The 12,910-nt window shown below is 40.7% G+C and overlaps 2 protein-coding genes across 2 annotated transcripts in view; both read right to left on the bottom strand.

Annotated features, from left to right (window-relative positions):
* LOC134843697 (uncharacterized) overlaps positions 1–12,910 on the bottom strand; it is a 340,267-nt gene that overhangs the window by 59,053 nt on the left and 268,304 nt on the right. The window lies entirely within an intron of this gene.
* LOC134843675 (vesicle transport protein SEC20-like) lies at positions 162–3,610 on the bottom strand. The gene is made up of 2 exons (XM_063859886.1): positions 3,092–3,610; positions 162–356 (listed from the first exon to the last, which is right to left on the bottom strand). The coding sequence occupies exons 1-2, from the start codon at positions 3,588–3,590 to the stop codon at positions 172–174; spliced, it is 684 nt and encodes a 227-aa protein (XP_063715956.1). The 5' UTR covers positions 3,591–3,610; the 3' UTR covers positions 162–171.

The following is a 12,910-nucleotide window of genomic DNA, read 5'->3' as shown; positions in this document are numbered from 1 at the left end:
CGAAAATTTATGAGAGAAGATTTTATAGCATTTTTAAGTCATGAGAATAAGTTAAAAGTTTTACCCTAATTCCAATTTTTATTTTGAACGGATATCATTAACTATACATAAATTACAAGACACGGCTCTTAAAATTAGCACCATTAACAATTCAGGCCCAAGTTTCAACTATCAGAAAAGATTCGGAAACAATCGCTTCTTAACTATGTAAAATACTGTGCACAGAAAAAGTGCAAAAGCGAGAAATATGAGCAGTTTGTCAGTGAGGGCTCTTCTGTCATACTTGGAGAGTAGTTTCCTAGAAGTACCGATAACTCCAGTCATCGACTTGAACTCTTCATTCGTCTCCTCCAAGGCTAGAAAACGACATATTATTTTAGTTTCTCATATCATCAAAATTACAGCAAGCAATTAGTTCAACTTCAAAATGATAGATTCAAGGCTGTTTCATTGGTGCAGCAACACAACTGCTTCAAATACAAAAAATTCAGCGAAATGTATTGAATAGGCTACGATCTGAAGAACTTGCAATCTTATTGAAATTAAAAACAAGAATAGCCGGTTACTAAGCAAGTAGAACAGAATGTTCCGAATATAGTCTTTAAAAACTGCAAAAAAAGTTTTTTCTAATTAGTGTAGTTTTGTCTGCGTGGAAGGATTTGACATAAAACTATAATTTAGGCAAAGTCAACAATGATCGTTATAGCCAAACAGAACAAGTTTTTGAAGAAAAATTACTTGAGAAAAAAATCATTAACAAATGAAAATTTTAAAAAAAATTTTTTTTGCAGAAATTTTTTGAATTTTTGAAGTTTCTGATTCTCAACATAGAATCAAAAATCTCTAATAATTAATTTTATTCCGATAAAATTAAAATTAGGCATAAAGAAGCTATTGTAAACAGCTTAAAATAAGCATAAATAAGCCTGCTCGAAATTAGACGAAAAGTCAAAAATTTCAAGCCGGATTTTCTCGACACTAGAAAAAAAAAGGGTTTTCTACTGTTGTTTAAATCACTATTCGAAGGACTTCAATATGATATATCGCTCAACTTAGTCCGATGATTTTTTGTGGTACCACATTTTGCGTTGAAAACAAAGAAAAAACTAATACACACCCGAATACAAGTTCCTCCTCATTTCCACTGGTCGGAACAATGATAGGTTCTTCAGTTTTTTTCTGAAGTATCGAAATTCAAAAAGGATGCTTTAAAGCTCTTTGAATTTCTAAAACAATTTATGATTGGCAGTTGTTTGATAGAAATTAACCTAATTTGAGAAAACTAGATCAATGAGTAAAACTTTCATTTCGCTGGGGAATCTTAAAATTAAAATCCACTGCCGCAACTAGAAGTCGTTCACGTTTTTTCGCACCAGATCCGCTTTCGTATCTGGAGAGTGCAGTTTACCTTACTTTTAGCAGCTGAATTTGAACTTAACTCAAAAAGTACATATATACCCAATTGCATATAGTTTTTAACGAATTTATCGGACAACGTTTTAAATTTTTGATATAGGCCTGACCGTAAAACTTCTTTCGCGTTTGCCTTTTGGTCGGCATTTTATTTGTGTTTTGCGCTCAAAAACTGCTTGGCAAATCGTTGTTGAATGACAAAAGTTTTTAATTATGCTCTTTAAATTAGGCAGAAATAAAACTCTACAAAAAAGCGCAATCAATTTGCCTTGCTCTTTTGACAGTTCAAATGCAGTTTTAAAAATTCCATCGTGGACTTGAGCATGAGCAACGTGGACTTGATGGTTGAACTTTGGTTTAAGTGGCTACACGAAATTTTAAAGGATCTTCTTTCACTAACTACGAAACATAGGTCCCAACTGGCTCCATCGGTAGGTGGCAACTCTTCAAACCTCATCAAGAAGTTAAATACACTTCAATTAAAACAACAACGGCAGCCCACGCCGTCAAACAAAATCAAAATCGAATGTCTACAAATTGAGCTCACCCTGTCGCTTCAAAATGACCAGCATCTACATGAGATGACGCTCTTCAAGGAAGGCAAATTGAGCGCCATACAGAGATACTTAAAGTCGACCACCAAGTCAAACACTATCCCTTCCGAAATTTTTTTGGATCAAAGAACTGCCAATACAGATATTGAAAAAGTAATATTATTCAACGAATACTTTCAATCAGTGTTCACTCAAAACACCTACTATACGAAAATAGGCGAACAAAATAGCACCCTACTAAATCAGATTCACTTTACGACCGATGAAATAGAAAACGCTCTGCAACTACTGGACGTAAATAAAGCCAAGGGACCGGATAAGATCGGGAACTTACTTCTGAAGAGTCTCTCCAAGTCACTGCCAAAATCACTGCACTTACTGTTTAACCTCATCGCAAATAAAGCCCGATTTCCGGAAAAATGGAAAGTCAGTGAAATTGCATCAATACTCAAAGACGGAGATAAACAAGATGTGAGTAATTACAGGCCTATCAGCCTGCTTTCAACAGTTTCAAAAGCATCGGACGATAATCCGAATAATCACACAAGCTAATTTGCAAAAAAGGGCCCGGTCGGATTCGAACCGCAAATCTTTACCATCTCAAGTAGTTGTTTTTATCTCAAACAGTTAATACAACCAATATGAAAAGCAAATTTTGATTGGGCCGGATTTTTAAAATGCTAAAAACAACTGCAGTTAAAATTGTTTTCAGCTAGAATAAACGCTTCTTAGATGTCGGAACTAAGTCGACAAATAATAGGACGAAATTTTTTGAACCGGTTTGAAAAAAACTGGTCCTGGTCAGATTCAAACGCAGGACCTTTGCCGTCCCAGGCGTATTCGTTACCACCAGACTAAGCGTGCAAGAGACACTGCAAATTTTGAATTCTTTATGAACCAAGGTAAAGAAGTTGTTCGATAAAATTGTTAAAAGCTATATATGCCCAATTGCATTCATAAATGCAATAAAATGCATGAACGAACTTCTGTAGTTTACAGAGCATTTTAAGACTTTTCTACCGCGCTCACTGACAAATCGTTGCGTTCATTGACTCTTAAAAACACCGAAACCACCTAGATCCATAAAATGAGCATAAAAAAAACACATTGAAAACTCGACTCACTATTTGAAGACCCCGCTAACGATTCCACAGTTCTCTCCGATTTCTTAACCTCTTCTGCAAGCAAGCGACTCACAGCCGTCAAATTCTCAGTAATGTCTCTACTTTGCCTCTGCATTGATATTCTATTTTTATTACTCTTTTCTAGACCAGACAAATTTGAACCGGACAATAGAGCTTCTCTTGTCTCGTTGTCTATCCGTTGGTGACATTGCACGTTCGCCTTTCTGAGAGCTGTTCTTAAAGTCGTTAGTTGGCTCTTGTAAGAAAGGTAATCTTGATTCAGCTCATCGCGTTTCTTTTTGTCGTCCAATTCTTCTGCAAAAATGCGCAACTCGCTCAGTTTTGATTCATACTGTTGAAAACATTGCCGCAGTTCGAAGTTCACTTCTTCAAGGTCAATTTTAGAACTCACTTCTGCTCTGATTTGTTGAAGCTGCGATTGCACATCTAAATGGAGCTGATTTATGTCCCGTAAAACTGCGGTTACCTCGGTTTCCATTATCAATCATACCTGAAAAAACAACACTTCCAATCATAGTTTTGTCACACGGAGAACCATCTGTTCAACAAATTGAAACTCTTTTAAACAGAGACAAGTAAAACCACGAAGATAATAAAGGGCAACCGTATACCATTCAAAAAGTACACAGTATTCAGATGCGGTACTTCAAGCATCACAATGTGGGGCAAAAATCAAGCGTTTTCTTGGCTAGCGTTAAAGGAAATTAGCTTTAAAAAGATAGGCTAACTAGAGCTTCGCGCTATCTGCGGAAACAAAAATTTAGTATAATCAGATTTCGAGGTCGTCCTCTAATCAAATTCCTGTCTGATTTAAATTGGAAAACGAAAGAATATAGACCAGTTTTTATCTACAATGAGACAATTTTTTTCGGAACCCAAACCACGGCTTAAAAGGCTTGAATTTGATACCACACTCAGTCCCCTGAAAGCTTTCTTTGAGATTGCCCGAATTGGGGAGAGAAAAAACACGTGGTTCCTTCTCACTTTTCAAGAGGGGTTACTTCTTAACTAGAAAATTCGATCTCCTAAAATTAAAACAAACTCCATAGGTATTGATCAGCAAATCTATAGCTTGGAAAATATATCCGTGGAATCTCTCCATAAGCTAGTGTATATACTTGATCCACCGTCAACTCTAATAGTTTCTCCGGTAAAAAACGCAGCTGCAGGAGAGCAGAGAAAACATATTATTCCAGAAACATCCTCTGGACGACCATAAGCACCAATCGGTACACTGTCTTTGAATTTCTCGAACACTGGGACTCTATAATTCGACTCGGCTAAATCCGTATAAATAAGCCCAGGGGCTACACAGTTAACTCGAACTTTGTATTTTGCCCACTCTAGCGCTAAGCTTTTTGTTAAGTTTTCTACACCTGCCCTTGACGCGGACGAATGACTCATTGCAGGAATGGTCCCTGTGGACATATCAGCTGAAGTAACGTTTATAATGTTTCCTCCACAACCCCTCATGTCGGCCAAAAACACGTTTTGACTCATTAAAAAAGATCCCGTTAAATTAGAGTCAACAACTGCTTTCCAGGCTTTTAAGGGTATCTTCTCCGCTTTTGACAGAAACTGTCCTCCGGCTAAATTAATAAGAATATTGATTGGTCCAAAGTGATCACGTGAAGATTTGACTATGTTTTTCACGTCAGATTCACTTTTAACGTTTCCGAGAGAACCTCGTAGCAAATCCTTAGATGCATGTTGCCTGATGTATTCAACAGCATTGTCAAGTTTGGATTCTTTTCGGGAAGTAATCGAAACTTTGCAGCCCAACTTAATCAAATCAATAGCAACTTGTCTGCCGATCCCTCCAGCTCCTCCGGTCACCAGAGCATGGAAGCCTTGCAGCATATTACTGTTAAAAACCTCGAGGATATTTCTCATAGTTATCTGAAAACTCTTAATCATGTTAACTGTTAGCGATGAGCGAGAATTTGTTTTATAATTTGACTCTAAAAATATGAATTGAGAATACTATTTACGTTGCAACAAAAGAATTCTTCTACCAACTCCACAATCACTTACTGTATAAATTATTTCAGATGAAAAAATACTAGACGAACGCTCGATAAAAGCATCAACGGAGCCACCAACGCCAAAATAATATAATTTAGATGCTAAAAATACTTTGCCCCCAAGAGCAAGAATTTTTTCAAACAAACAGATCAAAGCGTCGTAGCTAGAGATATCGTACAATGTTTCACTGCTCAGGATGATAGTTGGCTTACATAGCTGATGAACCAGGTTTGCATCATTCCAATCGCCACTCACAAACTTACATCTTTCAAACTTTTGGGCAAAATCTAGACTGAAGTTCATTTTGATGTTTTTAAACAAATAATTTTCTATAACTTTAGCATTAAAATCTTGAAAAATCACTTTTTCAGCACCCATTTGAAGTGCAAAAATTCCCAATAAGCCTGAGCCACACCCTAGATCAAGTACTGTCTGGTTTTCCATGAGTTTTCTGTTCCTCGATAGAAAATTAAGCAGATCTACTGTGCTCTCCCAAAGCTCGCAGCCACCTTCATAAACATTGGGCAGCAAACTGAACTTGTAGTCATTGCAATCCTTATTTTTGAAGAAAAACATTTCTTGTCCCTCCTTTAACTTCAGACTTGAGACATCATCATTTTCTATTTTGGAGTGCATGTGAGGTGTATGAACAATCAGAGGAACCATGCAAGTGGATTTCTCCGGTTTTTTGGCATTCCAATTGCATTCACTTTCGGAGTTTTCGAAATTGAATTTGAACATTTCACTGAAATAACCACTAGAACTTTAGTCATATATTTGATTTAGTTTGTCTGGAAAAATTACATTTTGAGGAAAACATGCCAGCTAGGAATATAATTTTAACACAGAGGCGAAGTTGCACTTCGCATACACAAGCAAAACATGACCGATAACGCTACTGAGAAAAACTGAATGATTAAAACTTGGAGTCTACAAAATTTCTTAAGTGACGCAAGCCAATTATGAGTCTACATAATTGTTAAAGAACGCAAGCCAATTATGACGCATTAGCAGTACCAGTCAATTTGAAAAAAAAAAGAAATTTACTAGAGCGGACGCATCTTAGTGTAACAGTCGCCTACTTCGGTCACACATGAGGTTCAAGAAAAATAGGCCCTATGACTATTGGCTCAAGAGTCAGGGACACTATCTCTTGTGTTTTTCTACCTCGAACGGTCGGGGCCAATTCGGTTCGCTTGCGACATGAGACTAAAAACCCGTTACAGCTTAAAGGCCACTACCAAAATACCCCCCCCCACTCTAGAAAATAAGAACGTCCCCATACTTAGGTCTCAACATACCCAAAATACACGAACGCCGTTAAAAACAGGGTCGGAACAATCGGCACAGTTACTTTTTATTAGACAGTGGAACTTTGGGACGGAAGGTCACTGGATGTTCTCTTATGCAATAAACCCCAGTATGTGACAAGCATAGTCATTGATAACCATCTGAGAAGTCTCTTCAATTCTTACCACAAACCTTATCAAGCTAAAGTCTCGTTTGACATCCGACCTGTACATATCTCTTCACCGTCTCCCAAACAAAAGCTAGACTTCGGTATATTTGCATAAAAGAAAGCTAACTGGAAAGAAATTAATGAGTTCATTCTCCAACATCCCTTCCGACCATACTGCATGAGCAACGTGGACTTGATGGTTGAACTTTGGTTTAAGTGGCTACACGAAATTTTAAAGGATCTTCTTTCACTAACTACGAAACATAGGTCCCAACTGGCTCCATCGGTAGGTGGCAACTCTTCAAACCTCATCAAGAAGTTAAATACACTTCAATTAAAACAACAACGGCAGCCCACGCCGTCAAACAAAATCAAAATCGAATGTCTACAAACTGAGCTCACCCTGTCGCTTCAAAATGACCAGCATCTACTGTTTAGCGATAGTGTGAAAATTTTACATGGCTGTGAATTTTGGGGTGTAGATAAGCTTAAGTCTGCTGCAAACTTCTGTAAATGACCACTGGCACTGTATCTTGAGTAACACTCGGTTTTCTGGGACTCACTGGCAGAAGACAGCACGCGATGAGGACATCGATCTCGAGTCCGGGGAGTATGTGCCAGTCGGTCATATTCGGAAGTTTGACCTTGAGAGAAGCAAAAAAACACTTGATTTTGGAGTGAAATTTAATTTTTCAAAATTTCGAATGGAACATGTCATGCACGATTTTCTCGCTATAACTGAAAATCAGAAAAGAGAAGTCAGAACGATCGAGTGACAATCGCGGGAAAGTTGCTAGAAAAATCAGTGGGAAATTGCTATTCGCAATTTCAGTAGCAATAATAATCGAGAGTAGAGCTGTCCCATCTGAAACAGAGACGAGCGCATTCCCACGAACTGGATTGTTGTGACTGGAGTACTATTATTAACTGGACCAGAGTGAACCTTCGGTGGAAAGGTGGACAGCTAGAGTGTCCCAATGGTTCACGAGAACTTACAGTCTAGAGTAAAAACTTGTTCTTGTTATTGAAACTGACTAACATTAAACTCATTTTAGTTGCTTTATTGATTCTTGAGTTGCTTACCGACTTATTTACTTCCTGGTTCTTGAGCGTGCTACAATGTGAGTACTAATTTAAATTTCTAGAGTGTGTTTTATGATCGTTATGTTGAGGTAAGGCGAGTTTTAGGTTGATCCATCTGAAATGGATCAAAGTTCTACTGTCTAATAAAAAGTAACTTAACGGATTGTTCCAACCCGGTTTTTAACGGCGTTCATGTATTTTGGGTATCTAGAGACCTAAGTATGGGGACGTTTCTAATTCTAGAGTGGGGGGATATTTTAGTAGTAGCCTTTAAGCTGTAACGGGTCGTAGTCTCATGTCACAAGCGAACCGAATTGGCTCCGACTGATTTGAGGTACAAAAACACAAGAGATAGTGTCCCTGACTCTTGAGCCAATGGTTATAGGGCCTATTTTTCTTAAGCCTCATGTGTGACTGCAGTAGACGAATGTTACATAGTGTTTTTATGGCGCTGCTGGGTGTTTACGACATCAAGACTACGGAGTCGAACCCACTTGAGACAGCTTCGGGCTGAATGCCCATTCTAGAGTACCGGCGGTACGGTTCGACAGGAACGTGCAAACCTTCCGGTTGTACCGTGATAGCTTTTTAAGAAAACTCAAGAAAACTTCCTGGTATGCTCTCCGAACGAGGCTTAGCTAACCGAGTAAAGGGGGGCAACTAGGGGGACAAAAACACGAGCAAAAAGACAAAAAGCGAAACAAAAACCATAAAACGAAAAAAGACAGTGACTTTGACACCAGATTAGTTGGATCAAACCTTTATATTAATTAAATAGTATACCCATACTGTTTTACAAGTTCGATCGTTTCGATCAACCTAGTAATTTAATCCAGTAACCTTAATAAAGTGCCCGAGTGTGGGGCGTTGTCAAGGGTTTTCAGATTGCTTGGAACTTAGCTGGACAACAAAGAGACTTGACTGGAAGAGGTGACCAGCCGAGTGGGAAGGTTGTTCAGGAGCACTTGATCTGAACCAATAGGAGACTCGACTGGAACAGGTGACCGGCCGAGTGGGAAACTGGTTCAGGAAAACTTGAGCTGTAGGAGACTGAACCAATAGGAGACTGAGCTGGAACAGGTGATCAGTCGAGTGGGAAAGCAGCCAAGAAGGATTTGACAGTTCTCGAGTTCTCAAGTTGGGCAGAACGGGTATCGTTACAATTCACATTACATTATAGGAAATAAGTGTAAAATTGGATAAGCGATATCCCCCGGTTTTGAGAAACGTTTTTACTTGAGCAGGCCTGGAGACAGGTCTACGGTTTTCTCTTGAGAGGTTTAGCACCCGGCGCTTAAGGTAATTTTAGGTTTAAGAAGGGGGGCTAAAAAGGGGGGAGGTTAGAAGGGGGGCTGGTTAAGTTAGAGGTTGGCGGTAGTAAATTGTAAAAAGGGGGGAAATTAGAGTAACTAATTAGTCGACATCGTTGATTTAGTTACATTAGTCATTTACACGCGTTGGTCATAGGAAGCGGACATCCAAAATTGGAATTAGGTTAAGGTAGGTACCCTGGTCGGATCGGTAGGGGGGAACGGACATAGACAGTTTTTGTGATACCCCATAAGATCGCTAGCAGGGGGGAAGGAAACGCGTGGCAATTAGGTACCAGACATTTTTTTCGATAGAAGGTAGACATTTGTCACCTTTGAATTTTAGGTGGGCTCATCTTTCTGTTTTTATTACTTTTTCTTGCTTAGATTTTTGTTGCATTTTGGTGAGGATTTGTGTTAAAATTTTGTACGAACAGGTGATCACAAGATACCTGCGCACAGGTTTTGGTCTCAAGTTACTTGGAACATTGAAATAGAGGTAGCCAAAAAGAGAAATAAGAAAAAGGGGGGTCAGCATTTGGCTTTTAAGAGAGGATTTTGGGAAAATTTTACTAGAGCTTGAGTGGTGGTACAAGGTACGGCGAATCAAGAAGTCCCCATAACGAAGAGGAAAGAAGTCCCACCACCCAGACACTTGTCAGCAGTCTTGGGACAGTGACGAAGAAGTCTTAGGACAGAGCAGTCTGGGGACAGTCTTGGTACAGTACAGTCTTGGGACAGTGGTCTTGGGACAGGGTCTTGGGACAGGGTCTTGTGACAAGGGTCTTGGGACAGGGTCTTGGGACAAGGTCTTGGGACAAGGTCTTGGGACAAGGGTCTTGGGACAGGGTCTTGGGACAGGGTCTTGGGACAAGGTCTTGGGACAGGGTCTTAGGACAAGGTCTTGGGACAGGGTCTTGGGACAAGGTCTTGGGACAAGGGTCTTGGGACAGGGTCTTGGGACAGGGTCTTGGGACAGGGTCTTGGGACAAGGGTCTTGGGACAGGGTCTTGGGACAGGGGTCTTGGGACAGGGGTCTTGGGACAGTAGTCTTGGGACACTAGTCTTGGGACACTGGTCTTGGGACACTAGTCTTGGGACACTAGTCTTGGGACAGTAGTCTTGGGACAGTAGTCTTGGGACAGTAGTCTTGGGACAGTAGTCTTGGGACACTGGTCTTGGGACGCTAGTCTTGGGACACTAGTCTTGGGACAGTAGTCTTGGGACACTAGCCTTGGGACAGTAGTCTTGGACAAGAGTCTTGGGACACTGCCGGAAAGTACTGGGACGGTACCGAACAGTCTTGGGACAGGAGAAAGAAGCCTGGGACGGTACAAAGAAGAGTAGGGACGGCAATTGGAAGTCTTGGGACAGTATAAAAATTGAAGTAAAATTACAAGAAGTGTTTTAAGACAGAATTAAGATAGAACAAGACTAATTGGAACCAGGTACGGTTGAGACCACAAATAAGGAAAATTTCTCGAAAAGTTAATAAAGAGAACTGAAACAAGGTTTTCACCACGTTGTATATTTTTTTTAAGAAATATTTTTTTTTTCCTCGAAAGATTTTATTCTTAGAATAGGATTGTGTATATAGTAAAATTGTAAATAAGAGCAATTGTAAATAGGAATAATGAGGCGGAGCAGGGTACCGGTAGCTGAAAAAAGATCTACCGAAGCAAAGACAAAGTATAATTCGTCGCTACGCAAATCAACATCAATGGGTCCGAAGATAACAAAGAAGAGCATTTCAGTTAATATGGTCAGCACAAGGAGTACAACGGAGAGAGCAAGAGAGGGCACGGAAGGAGAACGAGTAGAACCTACAATCGAAATCGACCTAGAGACACCAGACCAGAGCGTAGATGAACTGGAGAAGAAGACGACGGAGTCAACTCCAATGCCCAATGCAGAAGAACCAAACCAGAAACCCATAGAGTTCTCACCAATAGACGATGTGGAAGATGCAATAGGCAACACCGAAGAAACGGTGAAAGAAGACTCCCAAGTAAAAAAGACATCTTTTACAGAAAGGTTGGCGATGATGGTCGGAATAAAAACGAAAGAGAACGTGACTGAAGAACCAAAAGCTGAAAGAGCACGAACATTTGGGACAGTGAGCACGAAGACGACAGAAGCCAATCCGAGAGAGGAACAAACTAAAGCAGAAGCAACGGCCGAAGAAAGATCAACGGCTGACCATGAAGAGGCTACTCTTGAGCTAGGTGACTTGATGGCAAAACTGAATCAGATCGACAAAAAGCTGAAGCACAGCGAAGAGGACAGAGAAGTGATAAGAAAAGAATTAAGATACAACAAACACGAGTATCTGGATAGTTATTTTAACCTGGCTAAGGCAACAGACGAGAGACTCAAGGAGATGACAGATAAGGTAGAAGCCACCAATAAAGAACAAGAAGGGAACATCAAAAAAGATTTGCAACAGTTGAAAAACCGATATGATGATGTCAACAGCCAAATAGGTAGCCTGGAAAAGAGGCTGGACACAATGAGCAAGAATCAGGCCGAAAGTTCAGGTGCAATACAGACGAAATTGGATGCAATCTTGAGAAATTCTACCTCACAAGAAAGACCGGCAGCGGATCGCACGCAAGGCACCAGAGTTGACTTTGTAGAACCACAAAGGGGTAAACGGCAATCGACACCGTTGCCCTTAACCCGGGATACGGTGAGCATAGCACCAACGGCTGATAAAACAATCATGAAAAGTGGGAATTCAAACACAACAAGTGGTCCGGGGGACTCAACAGCTAGCAGCAACGCAGGTCCGGATGCCATGACGTGGGCAAGCACTTGAGAGATGATGAACAGGACTCTAGAGGCCTTCGCCACGAGGAACACTAACTCGAGCGATAGGAGAGACGGAAAATCAAGGAAAACTTTCAAGAAGCCAAAAGAATTCAAAGACGACTCAGATGGATGCATTGACACGTGGGTGGAAGTGATGAGATTACATCTAGAACAAGATAACTTAAATGATGAAAGGCAAGCATGCACAGCCATACTCAGTAACCTGGAAGGCACGGCATTGAAATGCGTGGTTGCAAAGAAAGAAGAAGAACGCGATACCGCGGACAAGATCTTCGAGATATTGCTGAATCGATTCGGGTCAGGCATGAAGGGTCACCAAGCGATGATGCAATTTGAAAAGAGAAGGCAGAGGGACGACGAGTCAATAGATCGGTTCCTAGATGATCTCGAGAGCTTGAGAAGAAGGAGTGACCCAGAGGAGTCGACAAACAGAAGAAACTTTAGCATTGCCTCGAAGTTCATTGATGGGGTAAAAAGTGACGACTTAAGGACAATGTTAGCAACATACTACACATTGTCGAAAGACAGCGCACCAACCCCAGAAGAAATGAGACAGAAATCAAGGGAATACATGCTGATGAAACCCAAGAAATACTCATATACAGAAAACAGGAACACACAGGGGGGAAGTCAACCCCAGAGGTCGTCATGGTACAAGCCTAGAGATGACATGGACAAGCGCAGATCATGCGCGAACTGCGGGTCGGCGGATCACCACGTGGCTGACTGCACAACATACAAACAAGGCATGAAGAGCCTAGGATACGCAACGGATGAGGAGGACATGAGCCAGATGGAGGAACACGAGTACTATAATGGCTTAATCATCAAGATAGGCGCCAGATGCTTCTTCTGTAGCCAGGAGGGGCACTTCAGAATGGATTGTCCCTTGTTCTGGGAAGCGGTCAAGGACCAGAATCACCCCAAACATAAAATGGCATTAGCGACGGTACAGAATCAGCGGAATAGGCAAAACGAGTTTGAATCTAGGAACTTAGGGGCACCAAACACCGAATTGCCGACGAAAACAGTGAAAACTGTAACACATGTTAACGGTGCGATAGAATCCGCGGCAGGGAAATCTCTAGA

Source organism: Symsagittifera roscoffensis, chromosome 4 (genome assembly GCF_963678635.1).
Source record: "Symsagittifera roscoffensis chromosome 4, txSymRosc1.1, whole genome shotgun sequence".
Lineage (NCBI taxonomy): Eukaryota > Metazoa > Xenacoelomorpha > Acoela > Convolutidae > Symsagittifera > Symsagittifera roscoffensis.
The sequence above is the reverse complement of the archived record's forward strand: the minus strand, read 5'-3'. Positions and strand labels throughout refer to the sequence as shown.